General features: G+C 33.0%; 2 protein-coding genes across 3 annotated transcripts; both read right to left on the reverse strand.

The window, feature by feature from the left end:
• Positions 1-628: 628 nt before the first annotated feature.
• Positions 629-1,509, reverse strand: LOC122722400 (protein SUPPRESSOR OF npr1-1, CONSTITUTIVE 1-like; the record flags this gene model as incomplete). The annotated part of the gene is made up of 1 exon (XM_043953093.1): positions 629-1,509. A coding segment is annotated over one exon (753 nt), but the record flags the coding sequence as incomplete, so codon positions are not given.
• LOC122722492 (disease resistance protein RPV1-like) lies at positions 1,310-5,811 on the reverse strand. 2 transcript variants are annotated; one of them, XR_006349410.1, is made up of 5 exons: positions 5,145-5,811; positions 3,908-4,976; positions 3,422-3,721; positions 1,540-2,586; positions 1,310-1,452 (listed from the first exon to the last, which is right to left on the reverse strand). XR_006349410.1 is itself a non-coding variant. In XM_043953259.1 (4 exons), the coding sequence occupies exons 1-4, from the start codon at positions 5,624-5,626 to the stop codon at positions 1,666-1,668; spliced, it is 2,772 nt and encodes a 923-aa protein (XP_043809194.1). In that variant the 5' UTR covers positions 5,627-5,811; the 3' UTR covers positions 1,506-1,665. The 2 variants fall into 2 exon arrangements, 1 of the variants encoding a protein (XP_043809194.1); XM_043953259.1 differs by lacking the exon at positions 1,310-1,452 and having other exon boundaries at positions 1,506-2,586.
• Between the last annotated feature and the right edge of the window lie 15,163 nt (positions 5,812-20,974).

The following is a 20,974-nucleotide window of genomic DNA, read 5'->3' on the forward strand; positions in this document are numbered from 1 at the left end:
TAATTTATTCTAATTTAATTCAGAACTCCAAAAGCAAAACATAGTTTAGTTAAACATTTTGTTTATTTTTTGCTTTTTATTATATTTAAAGAGAAAATATGACATTTTGTTTATATAAATATTTAATTTATGAGATCGATTTTTGCTTTTTTTAACAGAAATATATTATTTACCATAGTAGCAACTACCCAATTACTGATCTGTGTCATCTCGAGCGCTTGAAGAGTAAGCAAATCATAACTCTTTCAATCTTTTTAGCAGATCTGCCATCTGCGATGATGTTGGCCTGACTGGAGCTTCTCTTCCCGTTGTTCTTATTACTTGTTGCATAAAATTTGAAGCGGAAGTGATTGTCCTTCTCCAATCCTTACTGCACAATCTGAAAACGGGTTAGCTGCAAAGAGTGCTGGGTTTGGATTATGCTGGGGTTGCATTGCTGCTACTCATCTTTTCACCCTTTAATTTTACTGCATTACATTCCCTTGCTAACAAAGCCAGCAACAATATTATTTAAAATCTTCATTTATCCAATTCACTCAAATTTTAAATTGCCAATTCTCCAATTCTCTTAAGTCTCTCATACCTCAATTCTATACTTTTAATTACTATGATTTTCAGATTAGCCATTCGGTTTTTATTGTAACCAATTTATATATAAATAAACATGCAAGTTGTTTGAAAAACATAATCTACAAATAAAACTCGATGCTATTTTTCAATTGCAAGTCAAAGTAACTAGTTTAAAGAATAAACAAATTAAAAATCTTTCAACCTTTTATCAAGTCTGCCATCTGTAATGATATTGGCCTGATCGGAGCTTCTCTTCTTGTTGGTATGAGCGGTTTCTATCACTTGTTGCATAAATTCAGAATCGGTTGCTGCATACTGCAAACAGTGCTGGCTATGGATTGTGCTTTGGCTGCATTGGTACTCCTCATCTTTCGAAACATACATCAAGTGGACTCCACATCGTTTCACCTTTAATTTTACTACTTCCAGCTGCCTTGCTCCACCAGCACTGTACATATTGTGTTCTGCTTTGAATTCAAACTCCATCAAAAGCTCATTGACATTAGAAAATTTTTGTATGAGCCGAGTCTCGCTACAGTAATGGTTGTGCCAAAGGAACACATGATCTGATTCGATGGTGGTTTCCATACGCATACTTTCATGACTGATCTCAGGAGCCACAAACGGCAAGAACATTTCATTACCATCAGTATTTTTCAGATGAGATCCACATGTAAGCAACAAATGATCGAACTTGTTCATGGAAAGCGGAACCTCGAATTCTAGAACAACACAAAAGGCGAAACTTATGTAGAGAGCATTAACGCAGCAGGGAGGAAGCACAATAGCCAGTGAAGATCCTGGATTTTCAAAGCTGAACCATTCTGGAATTTCACGTCCAGGTAAACCAACAAGAAGACCACCACTAAGTTCTCGAAAACCCTGCGTGAAGCGAATATGACAGAGAAGAGAAAAATTATTTAGAACAAAACCTGGGTTTTATTAGACAGAGTTAGCAAAGAGACTTACAGAGATATTCCTAGAAGTAGCTAGTTCTTCAATTCTTAGTCGCGCATTTGCCAAAATGTTGCCAACTGTAGTATGCTCCAAATTTACACAGTTGCAATAATTGAATAGATATCTATTTCCCCACTTTCATTCATTGGGATTTTGTACGAGTGCGAAGGACAAAGGCAATTTGGCAGTTTTTAGCGATGTGCAATTAAATGCTTGGAGCACTCTTGCTCTCTCTGGAAGCTCTGGTAAAAATCGGAGTCTTGTGCAGTTGTTTAAACTCAATAATCTTAGAGATGATAAAGAAACAATATCACCTGGGATTTCTGAAACTGCACTATCATCTAGGTATAAATCTGTCAAAGACCACAAACCATATAAAGGAGGCAATCTGCCAAGTTTTGAGCAGCCCCAGAGAAGAAGCCTTTCAAGGCATTTCAACTCACAAATGCTGTCTGGGAGACTTTGTAGCCTATTGCAATTCCCCAGTTGTAACTCAATAAGTGAAGAGAGTCCTCCAACAGTTGAGGGTAAGTCTTCAATTGCAGTCTCTTCTAACACTATTTTTTTCAGATTTCCAGTAACATTAGGGAACTTGTTTAGATTTGAGCATCTGAAGCAATCAAGTTCCCTAATTTTACAGTTCAAATGAAAACTACTTGGAAGCGTTCTAAGGTTTTTGCACATACCGAGAGGCAGGTTTTTAAGGTTGTCCAGAGATTGAATAGATGCAGACCATTCTTCCATTCCACATTCTATTAGCGTCAACTCTTCAATACAACTTGGAATTTCTGAAATTATCTTCAAATTTATGCAGTAGGACAGATCAAGACTCTTCAGATTTTTCAACTGAAGGAGACTCGGAAGACTCCTTAGCTTCTTGCACCCACAAAGATTGAGACAAGCAAGTTTGTAGAGGAACTGAATAGAAGAGGGAATCTCGAGCAAACTCATACAACCCTTAAGATCCATCTGCTCTAAGTTTGTAGCCGAAGAGAGATTTGGGAGTTTGGTTAGTTTCTTGCATCCAGAAAGACAGAGAGACTTTAATTTTTTAGGACACTGCAAAAAATAAAACAGAGAAATATACATAAGATAAGTCTTCCACACAGCCAGAAACGTCATATGAGCCAGAAATGTTATATCAGCTAAAATTTTCCGTGTATATACACACACACACTGAAAAGAAAAACCTCATAATTTTTCCATGTATATTTTAGTAGTAATAATTATGTTGGAATTCTTAGTGATTGTCATCAATTTCTCAATCAATCTCTAATGACTTTATTAACTAAATATTGACCATTTTAATTAGAACTAAACAGTCAATTTTAAATGATTATGTAGCATTAATTTTTTACAGAACAGTTTCATGCAAATGAGTCCTTCTAGTTTAGACTATAAATATAATATTTAAAATTGGATTTCTTCTCACTAAGCATAATGTTCATACAAGTAAATAAATGTGTGAACAAAAAAGAAAACAAACATATCTATAATTATTTTTCATTAAATGAGATTTTGAAGTGGAAGGCTGTTGGTATTGGTTTGAAAATTATAAAATGGCTAAATGTTCAATTTCAGCCCTGAATTTATTGGAAAGTTCAATTTAGCTCATTTTTTATTTTCGCTAAACATTAGTCTAGAAGTTTCAATTTGAGTTTAATTTAGTCCAAAAATCAACAAGCTTGATTTCTGAAAATATAGAGAGCTTAAATTGAAACTATTGGTCTAACCAAAAATTGAAATGGTGTAAAACGAACTCTTCCAATAAGTACAAAGATAAAATTGAGCATTAATCTATCATAAAATTGGATAAAAAGATATTCTAAGAGCTTGTCTATATTTTTTTACCTTTTCTATTAATCAAATTGAAAACTCAATATTTGAAGCATACCTTATCTCCATTCCAAAGTCTTTCAACCTTACTATCTTCCAAATTGAGTAAAACAAGATTCTCCATAAAAAAATATGGAGGCATAGACCTGCAAGGATATTCCTCCCAATGTAGTAAACTCAACTTGTTAGGAAGGTGCTGCAGATGATTCTTTTTAAGCATGAAGCTAGACACTTTATTTGAAGACCTAAAACATTTGAGTAATCTTAAGTTAGGCATCCGTGAGAAGTTTGCAGGATTCAATCGTGTCTTTCCAAGTTTAGACATATCCAAGAATATCCCTTCGACTGCCTTGTTCACCTAACACAGAGAATAAAAAACTGTGAATATATATAGGATAAAAGAATTAATGAATCCCACTTCACATACATCTCATTAAAAGTACGATAAAAGTAATATCTAGAAAAATGATCTTATAAAAGGGGGAAAAACTATCAGCTTGTCTTGTATAATTACAGACTACAGAATAGGTATTTTATGTCTTACCTTTTTAGTTGTCAAGATATCACAAATTTCTGTGAAATTCCATAATCTGCTACCTGTATGCCGAGCAATATGTTGACCCATTTCTTGTATCAAATCATGCATTTCTAACTTATTATTCACAATAATTATGAGGCACTTTTCCACTAAACGAATTATTCCCAAACTTGGAGAAAGATCACATCCATCTAGTAGATCTTCTACCCAATCTTTATCATAGCCTTTGAAAAAGCAAGCAACATCAAGAAATATAGCCTTTTCTGTCTGTTCTAGAGTTTCATAACTTATTTGTAATATTTTCTGAATTTTGGAGTGAGGGAATTTTTTTAGGTTTTTCACTACACTTTCCCATTCCTCTGGAGATCTTTTGTATAGATGTGAACCCAAAACTTTAAGGGCTAATGGAACACCTTTAGCATAGTTTACCACCATTTTTGCCAACTGTATAAGCTCCTTTGGAGGATGCTCTTGTTTAAAGGCTTTCACACTCAACAACTGAAGAGCATCCCAATAATTTAATCCCTCAACCTTATATATTTGATCAACTCCACCAAGAAGTACTTTTTTGTCTCTGCTTGTGACTAGAACTCTACTTCCTGAACCAAACCAACCATGATCTCCAGCTAAAGCCTCTAAATGCTCTGAATCACTGACATCATCTAGAATAATGAAAACTTTTTTTCTTCTAAGTGTATCCAGAACAATAGTGGGAAGTACATGGAGCATTTGTATGCTCAAATCTTCATCCCCTACAAGTTTGGAAAAAATATTTTTACGTAAATGCAATAACTCATGCTTTTCTGCATTTTCCCTAATGCTGCTTTGAAAGTAGCAAGCATCAAATTGATCAGATATTCGACTAAAAAGAGCTTCAGCAATGGTAGTCTTTCCTATGCCAGGCATTCCCCAAATTCCGATAAAACGAACATCTGCCTTCTCAATACATAATAATGACTCAATTAAGTTGATGTGAGCATCAATCCCAACTAAATCATCACAAGCACTAAAGGACACGGGATACAGTTTCTTCGTGATTTGGTTGACAACTTTGTCAATTAATTTCGATTCAGACCTGGCAAAACGTGATAAACAAAGCAATTTAATATTTGAAATTTTTGTTTTTCTAAAGGCAATTAGAACAAATAAAGTAAATTGGATTCTACCAAATCAGTTGTCTGATTTTGTTTCTGATTTAACCAATCCAACTAGCTCAGTTTAGTCCACATCTGAAAACACTAACCTGTAGTTGCAAGAATCCCATCCAGATAGATTGGCTGCATCGATCAAAGCAGTACTCCAATTTCCCACAATGTCTAAGCTGTGGTCAACTTTTTCTTTTACTTTCTCAAAGGCTTCTCCAAATTTTCCAGTCTGTTTTCTAACATCAGAAGGATCTACATGGTAGAAAATGGGTAAAACTGTTCGCCCCATTGTTTTCTTGCAGTTAATTATCTTCACCAGTTCATCTAGGCACCACCTAGAGGACGCATAATTTTCTGAGAAAATTACAACTGAAATCTTGGATTCTTCAATAGCTTTCAAAAGCGTCGGCGAGATGCTTACTCCTCTCTCAAGATTATCGTCTATGAATGTTGTAATATGTTTACGGCACAAAGCAGCATGAAGATGACTAGTAAAATTTGGACGAGTATCAATACCTCTAAAACTAAGGAAAACATCATAACTAATAGAGGAGAAGGCTAAAGCTGAAGAAGAAACCATTTTGACAAGTACAAAAGCTGCTGCTGTGGTTTGTTTGGTAGGAAAGAAAATAGAGGAATTGCAGAGGAAAAGAAAGCTCAGTAAGCATGCTAAACTTGGGCGGTAATTTTATATTTGATGCAGAATCAAACCAATTTCCAGATTTTGGATATTGGAGGAAGTTTCAATGTCATCTCTTTGGATAATTAATTAAACATTTTCTTTTACACATTCATCCTTTTTTCTAAAAAATCTGTTTGGAAATGGAAACGTCGCGGAATGAACCTTGAACTGATTATAAATATTAGTCACTGGCTCTCATAAATTTAGTCCCCCCTATTTTTATAAATGTGATAATAGAATAATTTTTTTATTAACTTTCTAAAAATATTTATTTTAAAAATAAAATAGTAATAATTAATTTTATTTAAAAAAATAAATAATAATTTTAAAATAATAAAAAAATAAAAAAAACAAAAATTATAAAATAGCGTAATTATTTTTTAAATGGTCACTCTTATTCAATATGTGAAAATTTACTAAACAGAACATATGCTTTCCTTTTTTTTCTTTTTCTTATTTGTTGGCTGTCCACCTTCTTTGTCACCATAATGAGTGGCCATCCTTCACATCTTCTGGACTGAAGACGTCTTTTTTTTTTTTTTAAAGAGTGAATTTATTCCCTTACATTTCTAAATAGAATTATGTATGTAAAAAAATAAGAATTTGGATTGTATTTTCTTTTATAAATATACTTTTAATAGAGAAAAAATATTTTGAATTTATAAATTTTTTTGAAAAATTTACTATTTAATATTTAAATATTATTATTATTAATAAATTAATTTTTATAATTTTAAAAATATTTTTATTTTTTGCTTTCGTCAATAATTTTTTATTTTTTTTTAAAATATAAAAATATATGAGTGATGAAGGAGAAAATTTTTAAAATTTTATTTTATTTTTAAATAAAATTTTTTATTTAATGTGAGTATTATCTTTATTAATAAGTCGGTCATTATTATTATTAATAAATTAATTTTTATATTTTTAAAAATATTTTTAATTTTTTTTTAGTTAATAAAATAATTTTTTTATGTTTTTTTTTAAAATATATGAGTGATGAAAGAGAAAATTTTTAAAATTTTATTTTATTTTTAAATAAAATTTTTTATTTAGTGTATAAATATTATTATTATTAATAAATTAGTTATTATATTTTTAAATATTTATTAAAATATTTTTATTTTTTCTTAAATTTATTAAAATATCTTTATTATATCTTTTCATTAATGAAATACTCTTTCATTCTTTTTTTCTTTTTAAAAAAAGAAAAATGATGATGATGAAAAAACAAGAAGGAAAGAAAAATGATAATAATGAATAAGAAAAAAAATTATTTCTTTATTTAAAAAAAAAGGACGGAGGAAGCAAAAAAACGGAGAAAGAGAAGAGATAGAATAATTTAATTTTTTATTATATTTTTAATGTTATAAATAGATGAAAGAATTATTTTAATAAATTTTTAAATGTATAAAAATTAACTCGTTAACAAAATAATATTCAGAAATTAAATTATAAATTTTTTTTATTTTTTATTTATTAATAAATTTATAGTTGTATTTATTAATATTTGTAAATATTTAAAAGTATCGTGGATTTTATATTTTTTTTTTAGTTTTAAATCTAGGAGAGAAGTCGTGGTAACTTGTGGAGCACGAACTTCAAAAATGCATGTAATCATTAAAGAACGCGCTTTCTCTCCTGCCAGTTGTTGAATGAAAGCTTCCCTTGGAAAGAACTTTATATAGCAGTTGAGACGAAATTCTTCTCTATGACTTTTTTTTCTTCATGTCGGCTCCTAATTTAGGGTGCATGTGGGTCTCCTGCCTCAAGCTAGCCCTCCCTCCTTATTTCTGTAATTTTTATGCACAGTTTTATCTTAGAGTTGCTAAGATCTTTTCAGCCAATTATTTAAGGAATAACCTCACCCAGGGTTGTTAAGCATTCTAGAAGCAAGGACTAATTTTTTAAATTAAAATTTTTATATTAATAAATTATTTAAAATTATAAAATATAATAATAAATTAAATATACTATAAATAATAATTAAATTAGTTATAATATTTATTATTATATAATAAAAAATTATGTATATACATAATAAATAAATTTTAAATAGTTTGTATGTTATTTAATAAAAGAGATATTTATAATTTAGTCTGGATATTATTATTATTAACAAGTCAATTTTTATATTTTTAAAAACTTATTAAAACGTCTTTATATTTTTATTTTGATCGACGAAATAGTATTTTCGTTCTCTTTTCCGTTAAAATTAGATAAATGAGATAGGAGTGAGCATTCGGTCGGTTTGGTTCAAAATCAAATCAAACTGAATAAACTGAAAATCATAATTTCAATATTTATGAAAATTGAATCGAATTGATTTTGGTCAAAACCGAATCGAACTAAACCGATCTGATTCGGTTTGATCGATTTCGATTTTTAATAAATTTTTTATTTTTTACACTTTATTTTTAATATTTTAAAATTTAATTAAAATATTTTAATCTTAATATTATTTAATTTCTCTATATTATTGAAAATAACATATTATTATCACTAATCGGTTTGGTTCGATTTTTTCGATTTTTTTTTATCAAAACCAAATCGAACTGAAATAACTAAAATTTCTAAATTAAAAACTGAACCGAATCGAATTGAATAAAAAATCAAACTGAATTTTCAAATTAATTCGATTCGGTCGATTTTTTCGATTTGAACTGAATACCGCTCACCCCTAAAAGGAGGAGAGAGAAAATTTTTAAAATTCAATTTTACCCTCAAATAAAACTCCTTATTTAATTCTTGTATATTGCTATTATTAACAAGTCAGTCTCTATATTTTTAAAAATCTATTAAAACGTTTTTTTTTTCATATCTATTAAAACGTTCTTATCATTTCTTTTCGTCAATAAAATAGTTCATATATTTTCTCATATCTATTAAAATGTCCTTATCGTTTCTTTCCGTCAACGAAATAGTCTCTCCTCATCGTTTCTTTTCATCAACAAAATCGTCCCTCCCTATATTTTCAGAAATCTATTAAAACGTCCTTATCTTTTCTAATATCTATTAAAATTTCCTTATCGTTTTTTTTTCAACAAAATAGTCCCTATCTTTTCTCATATCTATTAAAACGTTTTTATCGTTTCTTTCCATTAACGAAATAGTTCATATCTTTTCTCACATCTATTAAAATGTCTTTATCGTTTCTTTCCATCAACGAAATAGTCTCTCCTCCTCCTCCTCTTCAAAGAAAAAAAAGAAGATGATGATGAAAGAGAAGAAGAAGAAGAAGCAGAAAAAAAAGAAGAAGAAGCAGAAAAAGAAGAAGAAGAAGTAGAAGCAGAAGAAGCCAAAGCAGAGAAGAAGCAGAATTGATGAAGAAGAAAAGGAAGGAGGAGGAGGAGGAAAATAAGGGGGTAATTTAGTTTTTTACTATATTTTTAACGGTAAAAATAGACGGAAGGACTATTTCGTTGACGGAGAGAAAATATAAAGACGTTTTAATAGATTTCTAAAAATACAGGAACTGACTTGTTAATAATGACAATACTCATGTACTAAATTGTAAATTTTCCTTTAATAAATTAATATTTTTATATTTATTTTATTAATATAATAAATTGATATATATTTTTATTAATCATTTTTATATATTAATTATAATCGTTAAACATAACTTATTAAACATTTAAAATATATAAACTATTTATTACAGTGAATTATTCATTATTAATATAACAGTTAAATCAAATGGTTTTCGATCGTAGCTAGCAAGTAGAAAAGGAGATAGGTTAAGGAAAGTCTTAGGTTAGAAAGCAAATCTTGCTTAAAGTGGACGTTTCAATGGAATCCCTTTAGGCAATTACAACAAAACCACCACTTTAAGCAAATCTTTGGCCTCTCCCCCATGGAATGGAGCGAAGCATTTTCCAATTTTAAGTGATACTCTTCTTTCTCCTTTTTAAAATTTTCTTTTTTCTTAAAAAAAAACTCGTATATGGACCTCTTGTAAAATTTATTATTTAATTTTTATATAATAAGAAAATTCATTAATTAATTTTTTAATTTAAAAAAATATAATAAAATATTTTTAATATTTTAAAAAATATACTAATTAATTCATTCGTTAAATATTTTATTGTATAATCTTTATAATTTAAAAAACTCATTAATTGGTCATTCCATTTTGTCAACAGTTTACTAATTATTTTTTCTGTATAGATGATATTTTAAATTTTTTTGAAATATTAACCGATAAAATTAATAGATAAATTAATTAGTATATATTTTATAAAATGATAAGTGTATTTTAATATTTTTTTTAAAAAAATTAAGAGATTATAAGTTTTTTCATAGAGACTTAATATTAATTTTTTAAAAAAAATGTATTTTAATTTTAATATTGTTATATATACCTTAATGATATGTTTAAAATAAAAAAATATTTATTGAGTATAAGAATTATGTTTTAATTAGAATTTAAAATCACTTAAAGAATATTTGATTAATGAATTTTCAAATTTAGATTTCTTCAAGTAAAGTGTGAATTCCTTCTAGATTACTTTAAGAAATTAATTTTTAATAACAATCGTTGACGTGATGGAGACTTTTTCTCTGGAGCAGCCGTCGAAAGAAGAGAAAGTTGATCTTGCCCACAGTGCTAAGAAGGTCAAGCTATGCGATGGCATGGCGGAGGAAGCAGTGGCGCCTCCTCTTGAGAATGGTTCTAAGTCGGGGATGGCAGTCGAAGGGAGGTGCAAATCATCTTTTAAGGATGTCTTGCAAAGTGATTCTGTGCTGTGGGATTCGAGAGATGGTTCGACTAATCTGTCTGATGATGACTCCGATTGTGAGAGTGATGGCTGATGACGATTGCCCCATCATAAGGGTCTCTAAACCTGAGAAATGTCTGTTGCGGCAGTCGTGGCAATCCACCCTCATTATCAAGTTGCTCAGTCGTTCTATTGGGTTCAGCTACCTTCAAAAGAGATTATTGAAACTATAGGCTCTTAAATCACCATTTGACTTGATTGATCTTGTGAATGGTTTCTTTATGATACGATTTACTAAGGAATCTGAGTATGAATAGGTGCTTTCGATGGCCCTTGGATAATTGAAGATCATTATCTTACTGTTTGATAATGTCAGCCCAATTTTGGCCCTAAATCTACAGCGATTGATAGGGCATTGGTGTGGATTCGCTTATCTAATCTCTTGATTGAATATTATGATAAAGGATTTCTTTTGCGAATGGGTAGTAGGATTGGATGCCTAGTCAAGGTTGATGAGGTCATATTACAAGTTGCTCGCAGGAAGTACGCATGCATTTATATGGAAGTCGACTTCTCAAAACCATCATTGTCTAAGTTTTGCTTGCGTAAGCGAGTTAGGTGTATTGAATATGAGGGGATCCATTTAGTCTATTTTGGTTGTGGTTGTTACGGCCACATAATGGATAATTGCCTTGCTAAGGAAGTGCCGGTTAGGGAGGCTTTTCTAGTTCCTTTCTAGGGGTTGCTCCTATGGATATGTGTGAGGAATCATTGTGCCATCCATCAGAGTTAAATAAAGAGCAGACTACTGGTATAGTTTCTTCTGGTGAGAGTGGTTGGGCAGAAGTGGTTGATAGATTTGGCCCTTGGATGCTGGCCAAGAAATCACCCTACAATTTTCCTCATTTTGCTGGCGCTCCATCGGCTGCGAAATCGGTTGATTTGGCTGTTTCAAGTAATCATGGTCGGACTAGCTCCTCTTTTTGACAGGTTCATACTGTTAATCATTTTGATATTTTAAATAATGTCCTAGTGTATGATGCTAGTAATAATAACGTTGTCTGTATGTCTATTCCTTTAAGTTCTCCATCAATGAACTCCCTTCAATCCAAAGCTCGAGCTGGTACTCGCTCTTCCATCCCTATTGGGCATCGATAGGAATCTACTACTCCTGAGACTAGGCTAGTTTCATCTGTTCATAGGACTCCTTCTGTGCTAGCTACCCCTACTATTGGGTCTGCTGATACTGGAAGTACTTCTTCCTGCTCTCATCATAGAGCTAAAAAGTCCATCTCCGCAGTCGAACTTGATGATCATGTGGTGGTAATTGGTAAGGCTAGCATTAGTATAGTTGATTGCTGCAAAGTGTCTAACAATTCTCTGATTAATGATCCGAGAGATGGTATCTCACCGTCTCATGATCCAAGGATCTTACGGAATATTTTGAATGCTCTTATTATTAATGTGGGTGCTTCTCATCAGATTTGTGACTCTGGTTTGATGGATGCTTATGATGTTACTATAGAAAGGGGCCTCGGACCTGGTTCTCTTTGATCTTTGAGTGTAATATTTAGCTTGTCTTAGTATAGTGGTTGTGTTTTCTCCCTTGTTGCTTAGTATTATATCTACTTTAGCTTGGAATGTATATGGTATTGTGGGCAAGATAAGCCAATGTATGCTTTATGATTTTTGTGCTCGTTTTCAACCTTCCATTCTAATTTTGGTGGAGACTCGGGTTAGTGGCTTCCAAGCTAATATGATTTGTCTTAAGATGGGTTTTGATCATTGGTTTAGGTGGAGACAATTGGTCTTAGTGGTGGCATTTGGATTTTTTAGAATAGCTTGGTGGGTTTGGTTTCTCTCCTATCCACTCATCCGCAGTTTATGCATTGCCAGGTCAATAATCTGGATAGTGTTTCTTGGTATTTTATAGCTATATAGGTAGTCCAAAGGCTCATTTACAGCATAAACTTTTCTTGGGTTTGTTCTCCTTGCAAATCTCTTTTGATACTCCTTGGCTTTTATTAGGTGATTTTAATTGTGTAATAACATTGGATGAAACTACTAATGTGTGCTCTGATACTACTACTAAATGCAATAGCTTTCATGACTGGGTAAATGTACATGGGTTGCTAGACTTGGGCTTTGCTAGGTGCAAGTTCACATGGTGTCATGGATGCTCTATCGATATGATTCATGTTGTGCGGTTAGATGGGGGTCTGCGTAATGCTACTTGGCATATCCTTTTTTCATAGGCTAGCATTAAACACTTGGAAAGAGCTACCTCTAATCATTTCCCCCTCTTACTTACATTGAGTGACTCTCAAATGGCATATAACAGTGGAAAGTTTCATTTTCAGGCTGCTTGGCTTAAACATCCGGGATTTTTGTCTTGTGTCTCTCAAGCTTGGCCCCCTTATGGATCGATTATTAACCATCTTCAGTCTTTCGATGGTAGTTTAAGTTCATGGAAGCGATAATTTTTTCGAAATATTTATATTCAGAAGAGAAGGTTATTGGCTCCTATCAATGGCATTCAGCTATTGGCTCCTTTAGCCATTCTCATGTGGGCTTACTTCAGCTGAAATAGAAGCTGCTAAAAGATCTTGATGCAGTTTTGGACTAGGAGGAAATTCTATAGTTCTAGAAATCTAAAGAATAGTGGATTGTAGATGGTGACCGCAATACCAAATACTATCATGCTTATGCAGTACTCAAGAGTGGTAAAAGCATCATTTAGGGCCTTAAAGATGCCAATAGGGTTTGGTGTTAGGATTAGGCTGAATTGTCGCGTATGGCTTTCTCTTTCTATAAACTGTTTTATATTGATGAGTCGGTTGATGTCTCCTCTATCAACTCGATCAATCTTTTCACCTCCATGAAGGTGGAACATAGTTATATGTTGGCCTCTCCTTTTTCAGTCAAACAAGTTAAATATGCTTTTTTTGGCATGGATCCTTTTAAAACTCCCAACCTTGATGGATTCCCGGCATGCTTTTATCAAAAAGCTTGGAAAGTGGTTGGTCGTTCAATAGTAGCAATGGTCCTGGATGTCCTTTAGGGTGGCCCTATTCCTAGTGATATCTATGAGATCCTGATTACTTTAATTCCCAAAGTTCAAGGTCTAGATTCTATTTCTCAATTTCGACCGATAAGCCTGTGTAATATTACCTATAGGGCCATAAAAAAGGTCATTGTGAATCGTATGAAAAGGGTTATGCCTTCTCTCATTTCTCCTACCTAGTGTAGTTTCATCCCCAGTAGACAGCTTCATGATAATGTCATCATTCTCCAAGAGGTGGTTCATTCCAGGTAGAGACGTTTGAGTGGTGATGGTTGGATGAGTTTACAGATTGGTTTAGAGAAAGCTTACATTAGGGTTAGGTGGGACTTTGTTCTAGACTCTTTGCGACTGGCAGGTTTCCCGAGCAATTAGGTGACGATTATTTCTAATTGCATGTGCTCTTGCTCTATGCATGTCTTATAGAATAATCAGCCTTCCCTTCGATTTCAATCCTCAAGAGGTGTTCGTCAGGGGGATCCACTCTCACCATATTTGTTTGCTTAGCCATGGAAAGGTTAGATCATCTCATTACTCAATTGGTTGCAAATGGCAGTTGGGTTCCTATTCAATTGTCTCGCCGTTGTCCTCCCCTGTCTCATCTTTTCTTTGTTGATGATCTCCTGTTATTTGCTAAGGCCTCTATTGAGCATATTACTATGGTTAAAAAATGTCTTGACGAGTTTTGTGCTGGCTTTGGCAAAGGGTTAACTATTCAAAGTCTAAGATCTTCTTTTCACCGAATGCAGCTACTCAGTTACAACAGCTAATTTCTGATGTTGCAGGGATTTCTATCACTACTGATCTTGGGAAGTACCTAGGCATTCCAATTATCCATGGACATATACATAAGCATATGTTTGCACCGCTATTCCAGAGAATGGATGCTACTTTATCAGGTTGGAAAACTCCTATGATCTCTCTCTCGGGCAAAATTACTCTGGCTAAATCTATTCTCAATGCTTTACCTAATCATATTATGTAGTCCTTCTGTCTCCCTCGAGCAGTTTCTAATCTTCTTAATAAGAAAATTCGTGATTTTATTTGGAGTGATCAAGCTGGTAAAAGGCATGTCCATGCAGTAAATTGGGACATCATTACATTGCCTATTGATCGCGGAGGCTTGGCCATTCATAGTTGTTGGGAGATGAATACTGCTTTTCTTACTAAACTGGGCTAGCATCTTCTTTATAATGACAACAGTCTCTAGAGTCTCATTTTACGAGGTAAATATGGGGTGACTTATTGGAGTGCAGATGCTTTTCCCTACTAAGAACATGTAACAGCCCGGAAACCGGTACCCCTCTTGTAACGGCCCGAACCGCTTGGCGCTAGAATTCAGATCGGCTTAAGGCCGCCGGAACCCGTAGCAAGCCTGCTAGACATCCTGAACAACTGGTATAATCCCATACATGATCACACTTTTGCATAAAACTTAAAGCTGTCCATATCCCAGGCTTACCCTGAGTATGGTCTGAAACTGAAAACTGTTCTTACTTTTACTACCAAGCTTAACTTTGTGCATGCACTTCCACTTCACTCATTCCCCACTCTGGAGTCCATACCAGCTACCCCAATGGAGAAACATTAAGCTTGGCTATCCTGAAAACATTCTGAAAACATTTCATACAATATGAAAACGTTTATAAAGCATATCTTTGTCATTCAAACGATCATGCACAACCAAGAGATTAACCAACACAACTAAAGGGATTAACCAACCCAAACTAGGCAAAGCACAACACTACACCACAAAGCATGGACTTTTCTTAATTTGGCTCTATCTCTTTACATCAAGCTCATTACTCTTTCCATTCCTTCATATCCTTTATATACATAAGGACCATACATCAAGTCCATCTATCATGTCCATGCATCATGTCCATGACTATACTATACAAGCATACAAACATTACAAGCATATAAACATTACATCTCTTTAACTTACACAACATTCTTTCCCTTTACACAAAACTAAGCTATGCTATTACATCAAGACATGGCAACCCATGTTAGGCTCTTCTTGCCCATAGCTTACTCTCTGACTAACCTCTGGCTGACTGACTCTGGCCCTGCAAAACTGGGGTGAGAGGGAGGGGTGAGCTACAAGAGCCTAGTGAGTAGAAACTATAAAACAGTTCATAGTTCATTCTTTCATTCATTCATGCTTTTATGGATTGTGTCACAGCACAAACATATCACATCTCGGATTAGACATGATCCCAGGACTCCCTCTGCCGATGCCCGGCCCCTAAAGGAGCTCTCAAAAGCACTACATGCTCTAGTGCCCGGCCCCCTTCTATGGAGCACTCACAGGTCTTATCTAGGCATAGCAGGTCGCGGGCTACTGAGATCGCCTTGGTCTATCCCATCAACAATAGGTAATGCAATGCAATGCACATAATCGTGATCTCTAATGCAATACAATCTAGTATCACATGGCATCCATGATGCGTGTCTCATGCTCATACTGTCATAATCTTTAAAAACATTTATTTTAAAACATGCATAGTTAGTTCTACTCACCTGAAGCCACTGCTCAACAGACTCTGGGCCAACTAGCATTGCAGCTAGACACCTCGATGTCTCAGGTCCGATCCTACACAGATGGACTCACATGAGGTACCAAACATACTCTAGCATAGCTCTAAAACATCTCCCCAAAAACCCCCTAAAAACTCATAAACAATCACACAAAGCATGCAAAAGAGGGCTGGACAGAACACTTTCGGCGGCAGGTTCGGCGGCCGAATGTCCTCTCCAGAGACGAAACTCAAGCACCTTCGGCGGCCGAAACTCTTCTTTCGGCGGCCGAACCCTTTCGGGGGCAAGGTTCGGGGGCCAAAACACACTCCAGAGACGAAAGTCTCTAACCTTCGGCGGCACCTTCGGCGGCCGAATCCCCCAAACAGAGCCGAACCTCAAAACTCTCGGGGGTGAGCTGTGGCAGCCTAAGCCACCTCTCAAGGGGTTCGGCGGCCGAACACACCTTCGGCTGCCGAACCTGAGTTCATCCAGAACTCAGCTTCACCAGCAACCAGCTCCTCACTCCTTTCCAACTCTCAAAACATGCATACCTCAACTCCTCAACATACATATACCAAAGTATATGCACAAAGGGGTCCAAAACTACCTGAAACCCCAACAACAACAACACACATACACATATAGCAACATAGGCATAAAGGGTCCCTAAACCCTCTCATGCACAACCATGCAACCTCAGCAACTAAACCCCCCAAAACACTTCACAAAACATGCTTAAAACACTATAAAACATAAGGATCATCACTTACCTCTTGAAGAACAAAGGCTGATGTGATCCTAACTTCAAAAACCTTGGAGAACCAAGCTCTACAAGCTCCAAACTCCAAAACTAGCTTACTTTGCTCAAACCTTGAACAACAAGCTAAAACTCATTAAAAATCCATGAAAGATCTTGCAACACCATGAAAACACATCAAGGAGGACATGAGCTCACCTTGGGTGGGAAGAGGAAGAAAACTCCCCTCTTGAACCGACCTAAGGGGCTTTATAGGTGGCTTGGTCAACTACCTTCGGCAGCCTAACACGCCCCCTAAACTCATGCATGTTCGGCGGCCGAACTTCACCTTCGGCGGCCGAACCTTGGTTCGCTCAAGCAAAGCTTTCAGAGGCCAAAAGCACTCCCGAAGCCTTCCCATGTTCGGCGGCCGAACTTGCCTTCGGCGGCCGAAGCTGCAAACTCCTCCTTGGCCTTTTTCTCTTCAAAACTCTTTTCCTTTCCTTTTCAAAACCATAAAACCTTTTAAAACATTTTAGAAAACCTTTTAGAAAACCTTGCTACACCCCTCAAAAGGATCCGACATCCGAGATTCCACCGGACGGTAGGAATTCCGATGCCTGAACGAGCGGGGTCTTACAGAACAATTCGTCTATTATTTGGCGTAGCCTTGTTCACAGTGCTCCTTTGCTTTGAAAAGGCATTTCCCTTTCTGTTTAGGTGTGCCGACTAGTTTTTGGAATGATTATTGGGTTGGTCATACTCCTTTGTTGTCCTTGACTATTAATCGTGTTTCCGAGTCCTTCCAATCTCTCAATGTTGCGCAGTTGAGGTCTTTGGGAGATTGGGCATAAGACTTAATATGATCTTACCTTCATAAGGATGCATGCCTTCTATTATAACCTATTTCAATTGTTCAAGTTGTTAGAGCTTGTGATGAGGTCTCCTGACGGTTCACATCTTCAAGTGCATTTTCAGTTAACTCTGTATATGGGTTCATAGACAGATTTGATAGCTGGCCTATGGATGCTATGTGAAAATTGCTTTGGAAGATCAAGGTTCCCCAACGATGTCGCATGTTCTACTGGTTGGTTGCTCATGGAAAAATTATGACTAATGCTAAAATATTTAAACGTGGATTTACTAATAACACAACTTGTGCTATTTGTGGCCATAGAGAGAAAACAATTCTTCATGTGTTACGAGATTGCCCTACTGTCCGACATATTTGGAATCAAATTTGGGACTTCGATACATGTGAAACCTTTTTCAATTTGACTATGGTTGATTGGCTACGCTATGGTGTTGGTTTTACATCTTCTTTAACAGTTGTTTGTCAACCTCTTGAGATTTTATTTATTGTAATGTGGTGGATTTGGAAATGAGAAAATATTGTGGTGTTTCAACAAGTTCCTGATGTCTACAATTTGATGGAAAATTACGATCTTTATTATATTCTCTATATTGTAATATAGATGTTTGGTCGCATCGATCTTTCTCTTTTTGTAAGCAAGGACATACTATTATTTCTGTATTTTGACAACCTCTTAATGATGAGTGGGTTAAACTTAATTACGATGGGGCGAGTAAAGGGAATTTGTAATCAAATGGGGGCTGGGTTGTGGGCTATTATATTCGATTGGATGTATGCAGTGCTATTGTGGGAGTTATAGAACCTTATCTATGGTTTATCTTGTGCGTAGGAGCAGGATTTTCGTTAGGCAAAAGTGAACATATATTCTGAGTTGGTTTTATATTTATTGTTTTAGGAGGTGATATTGAGATATCGATTGAAGGAATTATTTTTGCAGTGTAAATCTCTTCTATCTAGATCATGACATGTTCGGTTACTCCATTATTATAGAAAAACAAATCGTGTGATGGATTATCTTACAAATTTTGCTATCTCTGCAAATGCAGGCCACCATATTCTGAACTCCCCTTTAAAGGAGACTCTTAATTTCTTATGCTGAGATAGAGAATGGATAAATTAGCCTAGAGTGTTAACCTTAGTTAATAATTTCTTTTCTCCCTCCTATGTATAAAAAAAAAAATTAGAATTTAAAATAGTGCTCACATGCTATAAAGAAAAAAAAAACATAATAGTTTTATTTCATAACTTTAATGTTCTAGGACACACAGGTTCCATGGGATTACTTATGTTTTATTTATATAGATTTTATTTATCTTTTAATTATACAGATTTATTTTATTTTATGAAAAGTATTTTTAAAAAATATATTTTTTTTATTTTTTTAGATTTAGAATTATAAATTTCGATTAATAAAAAAATATGTTTTCAATCAAGAAGTGAATTAATTTAATTTTAAGTAAAATAAATTTCTCTTACATATAAAAAATCATTTTTTAGACTTTTAAACCTTCTACGCATAAGTTTATTAATATCTTTTTTTAATTTTTTACAACATGTCTTACACATTTATTTAACTCTTGTTTAGATTATGATTTTTCATATATTTTTTTATTAATTTTTATATAATTATATTATTATTATTATTATCAATCAAATTTAATCTTATTATTATAATAAAATTATAAATATAATTTATTCTTAATTAAAATTTATTACATTAAACTTTTATTTTTTTCATTTGATAAAAATAATTATTTTTTTAACTAATCACAATTAAATTCATTTTATTATATTAAATTTATTCGAAACTAATTTTAAAATTTCATTAAAATTTCAAAATCAATCAAATTAATAATAAATTTAATATAATAAATTCTTGGTTCCATTCCAATAGATTTAATTGTCAAATAGTTAAATAATTAAAATAAAAAAATTAAACTGTCAAAGTTAATTAAATCATCGTGCAAATAATTAAGTGATTTAAAATTAAAACAAATTAAATACACTTTAAAACTTAATTAATAGGAATAGGATGTGAAATCAGTCGGTTGGATTTTAAATCGAATTAAATTGAAAAAATTAAAAATTAAATTTTAAAAATATTAGAAATCAAACTAAATCGATTATTAAAATATAACCGAATATAATCAAACCGATAAAAATTAATTCAGTTCAAATATATCAAAATCGAAATTTATAAATTTTACACGTTTGAACTTGAACTGCTGATTGAATTGAGTAAGAGTGAGGAGAAACACGTTAGATTTAGACTGCTGGTTGGATTAGATAAAGATTAGTATATAATATATAATAAAATCGGTTAATTCAGTTTATCAGTTATTTAACATTTAAACCAAATCGAATCAAATTAAAAATTAAATAATCTAAAAAATATTAATATAATCAATCTAAATATTTTAACTAATCGAACTATTGATTCAAAATCAATCGATCTAGTTAATTTCTCTATTTGAATGGAGATATACCCTCCCCTGAATGAAATTTAAAGCCACTCTAACATTATTGTAAATAAGTAAAAATCAATTAGCATAGAAGTTGACAACCCACTTTACGATTCTCCTGTTCCAAAAATTTGATGGATTTTTTTTCTAAGTCATCCTGTAAGCCTCTGAGAAAAGGAGCCGAAAAATTAAAGCAGCAGAAGCGTCGGTGGTGCACTTTGCGAAAAGGAAAGCGATTAAGTTGCGAAATTAACGGCCATGGCTGCATCAAATTGAAAAAAGCAAACAGATTTCTTTGGAATTTCCTGGAAAGCTACAGAGGAATAACGAAGATGAAGCTGGGATTCATATACTAGAATAATACCCGTGGTTAATTAAATAAGATAATTATATATTTTATTTTTAATTTATTGTGAATAATTTTTTTTTTATTAATATATTCCTGGTGAATGATAACTTAGAAACGCGTTTCTTTTTACTCATATTATTCATTCTGATATGTTTGTCAGTTTCGGTCCTTGCATATATTTAACTATTATAATAATTAAATATAAATTAATCACATTATTAAAAAAAATAATAACTCGAATTTATTACTAAATGTACTTGAATTTATTAGAACTCTAAATTTTTATAAATGATAAAATTATAATAGTTTAATTTTATTAATTTACAAAAATTCTAAGCACAATGTGCAAAATTTAAAATAACAAACAATGTACGATCATTTTTTTATAAATTATCGATAATATGACTAATTTATGTTTAACTATTATGATTTTTATATATTCAGGCGTTGAACAATAGGTTAATTCTAGTAAGTATAGAGGTGTAGGGGTGAGCAGTATTCGGTTCAAACTGAAAAA

Source organism: Manihot esculenta, chromosome 18, assembly GCF_001659605.2.
Source record: "Manihot esculenta cultivar AM560-2 chromosome 18, M.esculenta_v8, whole genome shotgun sequence".
Lineage (NCBI taxonomy): Eukaryota > Viridiplantae > Streptophyta > Magnoliopsida > Malpighiales > Euphorbiaceae > Manihot > Manihot esculenta.